The following is a 9,659-nucleotide window of genomic DNA, read 5'->3' as shown; positions in this document are numbered from 1 at the left end:
GAAGTGCCTGTACACAAATGCATGCAGTATGGGGAATAAACAGGAGGAATTAGAGCTCTGTGTGCAGTCACATGGATTTGATCTCATTGCAGTTACAAAGACGTGGTGGGATAGCTCACACAACTGCAATGCTGCCATGGATGGCTATAGGCCCTTTAGGAAGGACAGGCCAGGAAGGTGAGGTGGGGAAGTTGCCCTTTATGTGAGAAACGAACTGGAATGTATGTAGCTTTGCCTAGGGGTGAATGATGAGCGGGTTGAGGGCTTACGGGTGAGGATTAAAGGGCAAACTAACATGGGTGACACTGTTGTAGGTGTTTGCTACAGACAGCTGGAAGTAGCCTCACAATTGCAGGCCCTGATTCTCGTGGGGGACTTTAACCATCCTGATATCTGCTGGAGGAACAACACAGCAAGGCACAAGCACTCCAGGAGGTTCCTGGAGAGCATTGATGATAACTTCCTGACACAGGTGATGGAGGAGCCAATGAGGAGAGGTGCACTGCTGGACCTTGTACTAACAAATGAGGAAGGGCTTGTTGGAAATGTGAAGTCTGGGGGCAGCCTTGGCTGCAGTGACCATGAGATGGTGGAGTTCAGGATCCTACAAGGAGGAAGCAGGGCAATAAGTATGATCGCAATACTGGACTTCAGGAGAGCAAACTTTGGCCTCTTCAGGAACCTTCTTGGAAGAATCCCGTGGTATTAGGGTCCTAGAAGGAAGAGGGGTCCAGGAGAGCTGGTTAATATTCAAGGATCGCTTCCTCCAAGCTCAAGAGTGGTGCATCCCAGTGAGCAGGAAGTTGAGCAAAGGAGCCAGGAGACCTGCATGGATGAACAGGGAGCTCCTGACAAAACTCAAACAGAAGAAGGAAGTGCACAGAAGATGGAAGCAGGGACAGGCCTCTAAGCATGTGAAGGATAAGGAGGTGATCAGCAGTAGTCAGCATGGATTCACCAAGGGGAAATCATGCTTAACAAACCTGATAGCCTTCTGTGACAGGGTGACTGGCTGGGTAGATGAAGAGAGAGCAGTGGATGTTGTCTACCTTGACTTCAGGAAAGCTTTTGACACTCTCCCATAACATCCTCATAGGCAAGCTCAGGAAGTGTGGGCTAGATGAGTGGACAGTGAGGTGGATTGAGAACTGACTGAATGGCAGAGCTCAGAGAGTTGTGATCAGTGGCGCAGAGTCTAGTTGGAGGCCTGTAGATAGCAGTGTCCCCCAGGGGTCAGTACTGGGTGCAGCATTGTTCAACTTATTCATCAGCGTCCTGGATGAAGGGACAGAGTGCGCACTTGGCAGGTTTGGTGATGATATAAAACTGGGAGGAATGGCTGATACCCCAGAGGGCTGTGCTGCCTTTCGGAAGGACCTCAGCAGGCTGGAGAGGTGGGTGGAGAGGAACCTCCTGAAGTTCAACAAAGGAAAGTGCAAAGCCCTTCACCTAGGCACACCTAGGGAGGAATAACCCTACAGGCTGGGGGCTGACCTGCTGGAAAGCAGCTCTGCAGAGAAGGACCTGGGGGTCCTGGTGGACTGCAGGCTGACCATGAGCCAGCAATGTGCCCTTGTGGCCATGAAGGCCAATGGTATCCTGGGGTGCATGAGGAAGGGTGTTGCCAGCAGGTCAAGGGAGGTGATCCTCCCCCTCTCCTCAGCCCTGATGAGGCCACATCTGGAGTACTGTGTCCAGTCCTGGGCTCCCCAGTATAAGAGAGACATGGAGCTACTGGAGCAAGTCCAGTGAAGGGCTACAAAGATGATTAGGGGACTGGAGCATCTCTCTTATGAGGAAAGGCTGAGAGAGCTGGGCCTGTTCAGCCTGGAGAAGAGAAGGCTCAGGGGGGATCTTATCAACGTGTACAAGTATCTGAAGGGAGGGTGTTGAGAAGATGAGGCCAGACTCTTCTCAGTGGTGCCCAGCGATAGGACGTGAGGCAACAGGCACAGACTGAAACAGAGTAAGGTCCATCTGAACATGAGGAAAAACTACTTTCCTGTGAGGGTGACAGAGCACTGGAACAGATTGCCCAGAAAGGTTGTGGAGTCTCCTTCTCTGGAGATATCCAAAAGCCATCTGGACAGGGTCCTGGTCAACATGTTCTAGGTGACCCCGCTTGAGCAGAGGAATTGGACTAGATGATCTCCAGGGGTGCCTTCCAACCTCAACCATTCTGTGATTGTGACTTTCCATGACTATAGTAGTGACTATAATAGTGACTTTTTTTTGAGTGACCCAGAAGAATTCACTTAATCTCTTGGTAAACTTTGATAGCAGTTCCTTCATTTCCATAATGCTAGGAAGAAAAAGGCACTGATGACTGTGATGCATTGCTATGCAGTGATTGACAAATACGGTGTCTAAAATAAATAAATAAAGTAAACACCTATTTAATGAGTGTGCAAACTGCTTCTCTGCAGTTTGTGTGACAGCTGGCTTTCCTTACTGCTCCTTTTAATTTTGGCTTCATTTTCTGCTGTGTGTTTATTGTATTGCTAAACTGGAGAGAAGGAGTAAACTCCAAGGGGAGCACCATCTTGCTCAGCCTCAGCTGGCAGAAGTGTTGTGCTGGTTACTTGCTCACCCATCCTTTCATAGCAACTTTGGTACAGAGTGAAGACATTAAGTTTCTTTTGCCCTCCTGTCATTTGCTGCTGTTTTCTAACAGCACAAAACAGATGAGCTGACCACTGTTCTCTCTGCCGAGGTACCCTGTTAGTTCTTCCTGAGAATTAAGAGGAAAAACAAGTTTTGAAGAATGCTGGAAAGGGAAATAAAGCTATAAAAAGAAAAAAAGGTTTAAAGGAAAGGAAGCAAGGTGGGGTGTGTGTGTGTGTAAATATATACATATATAGTATTAGAAAAAAATCTTTCTTCAGGAGATCAGAGGACAGATCAAACACAACCAAACATGTCTGGAATGAGACCTGTAGAATCCACTTGGACTAACTTGCTCTGCAAAATTTCTAACTAGTTACCACCACAAATAGTATCATAACGTTATCTTGACTGTATTTTATCTGAACAAAGCAAGACAAAAAAGATAAAGAGCCATTAAACTTGGTTGTTTATTTAAGCCTACAAGCCTTGGCTGTATTCAGACTATAAACATGGAGCTGAAAAGTTCTTATTCATTCCCTTTAGGCATGATCCTCTCAAGCATTTCAACATGCTTAAAAACAGAATTTGTTTTTTAATGGCTTCTCTGTATATCGTAACATCAAAGACAGGTTTCCGTGACAATGTTACATTATGGCTGAAAACCAGGAACAAATAGTCTGAAATATAGTAAGTATTGATTCTTGAATATAAATGACAGCATCTGTGTGTGCGTATGTGACAATGGTCAGGAAGTGATCAAATCAAGGGAGAATGCTTGTCTGCCTTAGTCTGAAACACCTTGGAGTTTTGCCGCTGCATGTGACTGGATAATTTTCAACTTCCAAACAGCGTGTTTGTGGTGTTGGCATAGTCAACGTCCAAGGCAATTAAACCAACTATTTCTGTATATGACCTGTATCTTGACACAAAAACCCAGATATGCTAAATTAAAAAAAAAAAAAAAGAGTAAAACTAGGAATTGTTGTAACTAGGCAAGCTGTTCTATTAACTGTAGGCATAGATATATTAAAAAATGTAATAAATGTAACTAAGTGGAATAAATCTGTACTGCAGAGGTAGGTTTGGATTGCTAAAATATTCTGTGTGGACCTAGTTTTAGACATATGGAAGTCAAAGGCAGTAGAGTAGGACAAATATTGGATGTTTATGAACCTTTAAATCACAATCAACAAAGTAAAACTTTGGAATGTTCCTCTGCAGTTTTTTGAGCACTAATGCATGCGTAGATGTGCAGGTAATACTTTGAGTAATTTTTAGTGTTTCAAACCTCTCTATATATAAATTGAACCTTAAAGGGTTCTTTCCTTTCAATGCTTTTTTCTCCCCTTCAAATCTTTCCTTTGAAAAATAGGAAAATGCTGATTTTAATGGCAATCTGGAATTAAGCTTATTGTTTTCCTTGGTCTGTGAATACAGAAATGCATGTTGCAAAATGAATTTTGCATATCCCCAACTTCCATTATTCTGGAATATGTAGTTCCCTAAAATATTTGATAATTAGGGATTCCTAGTATGCATGCATGTGATGGCTGTGAGTATACCATAAACATCTTTGTTAGATGGATAATGTACAGAGTATTTTTGTTACCCCTAATACTGAGGTGGAGCTATTTTCTTTCTTTGGATTATTATTCCTCTCTTGTAAAATAATACAACTGGCATTCACAATCCTATTTTCCTTTGACTTTTGTCATAAAAATTGTGTTGAGTATTGCTATTGGATCTGCCATGGTTTGTTCTTTTATTTGATATTAACATAGGATCTCATAAAGATTCTATTTACAGATGAAGAAAACTATTTGCTCTAGTATCAGGAGATTCCAGATTATTTTAGTATTGGATTTCTGAATTCATTCCAAAATGCTGTGTATCTTTATGCCTTTGTGTTACATACTGTGACCAGATATTTAAAGTTTTTTCTTCAATGTCACCACTTCCTAGTGGATAGGAAGTTTTGACCTCTAGTTATAAACTAATTTTTGTAGAGACAATATGGCAGGGATTACTGGAGAAAGCCAAGGAATGTAATGTTTTCACGTATAGCTTTTGGAGAAAAGATTAAATAAAACCAGCACCCTTTTAGAATCCCTTGAACTTGCACTTGAAATACTGCTTGTTGTTGAGGAATACTCTAATGTACTCTGAGAAATCTGAATGGCTTTGAAATACAAAAGTGTCTCTCTACCTCATACTTGGGCTCTACAGCCTGCTCATTCTGCCCCAAACAGATTTGTAAGTTTTTGTTTATAGGATATGGAACCACATTAAACAGGATGCAGCATATACTGTCTTTAGTGTTGAGAGAGCCAAGCCTCTGATAGAAGATCCTTGGCACTGGAGTCCTTTGAAGGAACAGAAGGAGATCCTACCAAGAACAGAGTGGAACATGGCTGTGTTTTTTAATATTAGGGATCCTGTAAGATGAATGAGAGGAGTGAACACTATTCCTGTTTATTCTGTCATCCAGATATGAAGAGTATAAAGGGAAACAAAGACTTGAATTTTGGTCAAATTCTTACTAACCGGTAGTTGATATGGGAAGCTGTACTCCTGTACTGTGTTGGCAGATGCACTGGACACTTCTAAAGCTGATGTGAAAATGTCCTTTTAGAGTGCTGCTGTAATATCTGATCACTGTAATGAATGTAGTCTAAATCAGTGTTCTCTGTATTCACATGTGCAATCTCTTTAAGAACTCAGTCTCCCACTGAGTGCATATGTTATCTTCCAGTCGGCATAAGCTTATGTAGTGAGATGCGGTTTCCTCTTAGTTAAACATCTCTGAAGGCATGAGAGTGCTTTTTTGGCTTCAGTATTTTTTTTTTTTGAAAACAAAGGATATACCAATCACTTATTCTTAAGCCACTTCCTCATCTATCAGTCAAGAACAACTAATGCGTTTCAGGTGAATTCTTCCTCTTATGTTGAGACTAATCGCAGATAGTGGAATAGCTGCAGTCATAAATGTGCAATTCTTAGTGTATGCTTCTTGGACATTGGCAGAATCCCAATAATACCTTCGCCTGTGCAAAGCAGATGCATTTTCTTATAGCTGTTATGAACTTGCTACAATTTTGATTTAGTTTCTGGTAAGTAGTTTCTGTATGGGTGAAAATCTATTTGTGAAAAAATAAATAGCTATCATTACTTACTTAAGACTGTGACATTCCTCTTGTTAAAATTCAGTTTTCATTAAGAATTAAGCTGTTCAGACAGATCCATTCTGTATCTCAATGCATAATGTTTTACATAGTGATATTCTTTTTGTACATTATATATTTATAGTCATAATGTAATATGCATCTATGCTAATAATGACTTTCAGAGACTTGTTTAGCCTGGATCGCTTATGTATTGCCAACAAATTTATTAAATTGATAGAAAATTTTGTTTGTTTGTTACATTAGTTACAAAATGAGGAGCCGATTTCATAAGTCCTGCTTTCCTGTCAGTTATCTGGTGTCATGAGTGCTTTTTACAAATCTGATAACAGAATACAGAACTGCTACTGTAAACTTAAAAACGCACCTGTTCTAGGTATTCTTTTACCTTTAAAATCAACCTGCTGTCAAGGTGTGTGTGGGGGGGCTTGTGTGTGTCTTTTTTTTTTAATCTTGTGTTGAATAAAAGATACAGCAAAGAGTGGCATTTAAACTCTGGGAGCTAAGAAACTTGTCCTCCTGCAGCCATTTTTACCTTTTGCTTATAAAGTGGCAGAAGGCAGTAGCTTAGAGAAGACCCAGTGACACCTTTTGCTATGAACCAGTGCAAATCTTGCCTCTGCCTCCCTCCAGCAACTTTTGTTTTTAGTATAGCTATAGTCTTTTTGTACACTTGTGCTTGGCATTGCAAGCTTTTCTGTGTTTTTGGCTTAACAATAGAGCACACTGATTTCAAGAAAGGCTTTTTAGTGCTTATTTTTCTTCTTTGTCAATATATCAATAAGAAGGTGAGTGGCAGCAGACGATGATGGTAATTCCTCTACTTTGAATGAAGTGAGGGAATAAATAGTTTCCTTTGTCAGGATCCTCTTTTTTCTTATTAGCTGTAAACCTAAGGCTGTTCAAGTCAATGAAAAGACTGTCATTGACTTACTGGAGCTTCACTAAGTTCACTGGATTTACAGGAATTGACATTTAGATGATGGGCATATTCTATCAGTTACAACATTTAATTCCTTAAGTGTAGAAAATGCTGTGGTACTATAAACCTCTTTCCAAAGACAGACCTTAAGAACTGCCTCTGAAAAGTTTCATCCATTTCCACCATGTGTTCCAAACTAAAGAAAACCTCCTCTCTTGTAAAGCAGCTACTTCTTGCTGTAGATACTGTCTCATTTTAAAGCTGAATCCTCACTTGCAAACTAGTGCTTCATGTCAACATGACAAATGCTGTGTTTATCTTCATTAATTAAGCTCCTCATAGTATTTATGACATCCGAATGGAGTAGTTCTGGTTATTGGCAATTTTAATTTTAAGTGCTTTATTCTGCAATAAAATCTTGTTATTGAAAATATTACTGGGTATAAAGGCTATATATCTGTATTTATACAGTTGTCTCTCTAGTGCAATTTAAAGTGCTGTAAAATATAACAAGTAGTTCCATTATATTTTTTTCTGAAAGTTTATAGGACTTGGGGTGTATTTAATAGTAGCCCCTAAAAATGATCATTTATCAAATATCTAGGCTATTGATTTGAATAAGAATGATGATAACTCTCTGTGTCTTGGGATTTCTGTTTGCAGAATTTCTTGGTGGATTTTTTAGAACATAGACCTAAAATAAATTCTAGACAATTTATTCCTTGTATTACTTCAGTCTACTGCCTCAGATAACTTAGAGAAAGTAGCTTTTGAAGGTATATAGCCTTTCATTAGACAAGGCACAGCATGACCATCTGGTGAGGGTAGGACAAGAGCCTCTCTAGAGCTGCTTTTTGGGTCAGTGTGGCCCAACCTTGGCAATTCTGAGTTTCAGAACAAAAATGCAGATTTTGGAACTTCTTGCAGGACAACTTACTTCCTTCCATCCCAAAGCTACCTGCCATTAGGGATGGGAGGAAGTAAGTTGTCCTGCAAGAAGTAAAGACTAGCAGCTGCCTCTGAGAGGCTGTATCATCCACTCTCAGCAAGCTGGTATCCTTCCTTATTCTCTTAAAGCATCGGCTTCTCTCTTCTTCCCTGATCCTGAGCAGCACCTGTAAAGTAGGATGACTTTAACTTGTCAGGCTGTTGCTACTGGAGAGAAAAGCTTAGAGAGCTTCGTTGTTTTACTTGCCTTTTGCTGGTTAGGGTAATGAAATGAAGATAAAGCTTTCATTCATTACCTGAACAGCTATCCTATTGTCTCTTCTACCTTTTAATAGCAAACTAGACAGAAACATCCCAGGCTTGCTGTTGAACAACCTTTATTGCTCAAGTATCTATCATTGTATTGCTGAAGTATCTATCATTGGCCACTGTTGAAGAACAAATGATGACCCAAATAGCTGAGTAATTTCAGCTAGTGTGATAATTCCTGGGCTTTTGGGCAGTACCTTTAACTTTCCATTTCTTATTTGTAAAATATATCTAGTTGTGCTCATCCCTTTACAAAGGCTAGAGATCAGCAGATGAGTCATATTATAAATGTGCCAAGCAGAGAAAAAGCGGGGGAGGAGAATCCTTTTCTCTGCAAACAGAATGATAAAAGCCACTGGGAAGGCAACATTATGTGAAAGGCCTTTGGTGGAAGTTCTGCTGTGCAGTTGCACAACCTGTATCAGCCACTTGGGAAGCTCAGGATATTGAAAAAGTAAATATGGTTGTGAATGAGAGTTGAAAAGTGAGTGAGGGTGCATTGAGGTTGAAATCTAAAGCTGAATGTCTACCTAATTATTCAGAAAGACAACAGAACTGAGAATAAATATGCTTTATATTTTATTAAAAAAAAAAAAAACTCCTAGAAGAAACTATTCTGATTTCTTTGTTCTTGAAGCATTTATTTTGGATGTCATAATTGACTTAGGCAGATGCTTGCCTCTTGGACAAAAACTTTTTTGGGGTGTAATTAACCTTGTAACTTCTTGTTTAATAACAATTGGGATAATATTAGCCTTTATAGCTTTTCCGGTACAGGTTGTACACCTCAGTAGTGAGATTTCGGGGATCAGTATTTATCAGGGATCAGAACACAATTTTCTCACTTGGTTTTCAGAGGGGGGGCAAAAATAGCACAAGGTTGTGAAGCAAAAGCTTAACTTCAACCTTGTTGTTATACCTGCTTGAAAACCTAGGCAAATAAAGACTCATTTATATTCTTGTATGATTAGCATGATCAGAACTTATTGATGCTAAAATGAAGCAAATTTCCATAGCTGTAAACAGAATATTAAGATATAGCTATTTAATGCATCATGTTTTTTCCTTCCTGGATGGAACTAGTAGTTGCAACTTTGTCAACTTCTTAAGAGTCTTGTTACAAGCTCAAAAACACTTCAGATACCTACATTTTGGCAGGAATGAAGATGTTTTTCTAGACAAGTGCTGCTTGCTATCTTGGGAGAGAAAGCAGAATATTATTTAACATGACATGTAAGTGAATGTATTTGCACTTGCTTATCCTTTATTCTTTCACAAAACTGGAGGGTCAAGTGTTCGGGGACTGTGAACTCAAGGAAGGAACATTTGAATGTAGAAATCATTTTATTTGAACCATCACTATAAGTATTCAGAGTATTTTAATCCAACAGAGGGGGAATAGAAAGACTTAGTAAAGGAGTGAGGTATGGAGTAATTTTATGCAATGGTGAAGCAAGGAACTCCTTATACTTAAGCCAACTGGATGTTTTCCTGCAGTGTAAAATGAGAAACTAGAATAGCCCAATACAAAGGGCACAGGGCTGTGATTAAGAAAACCTGGGTTCTAATGTTGTCTTTACTGTTGTGACCTTATACAGGTGGCTTATCAGTTTCCATTCAAATTGTGAGGAAAAGTGTAATGACACTTGAGTTTTTGTGTAGGCTGTATGTTCTACATGAAAAGAATCATA

General features: G+C 39.6%; 1 protein-coding gene across 1 annotated transcript in view; it reads left to right on the top strand.

Moving 5' to 3' along the window:
* Positions 1–295: 295 nt before the first annotated feature.
* Positions 296–9,659, top strand: part of CNTN3 (contactin 3) — an 87,027-nt gene continuing 77,663 nt past the window's right edge. The window contains exons 1-3 of the mRNA XM_067303660.1: positions 296–702; positions 1,272–1,394; positions 4,879–5,044. Coding sequence (XP_067159761.1) covers positions 296–702; positions 1,272–1,394; positions 4,879–5,044 — 696 coding nt within the window. The remainder of the gene's footprint in view (positions 703–1,271; positions 1,395–4,878; positions 5,045–9,659) is intronic.

This window comes from Apteryx mantelli, chromosome 12 (genome assembly GCF_036417845.1).
Source record: "Apteryx mantelli isolate bAptMan1 chromosome 12, bAptMan1.hap1, whole genome shotgun sequence".
Taxonomy (NCBI): Eukaryota; Metazoa; Chordata; class Aves; order Apterygiformes; family Apterygidae; genus Apteryx; species Apteryx mantelli.
This window is presented reverse-complemented; position numbering and strand designations above follow the sequence as displayed.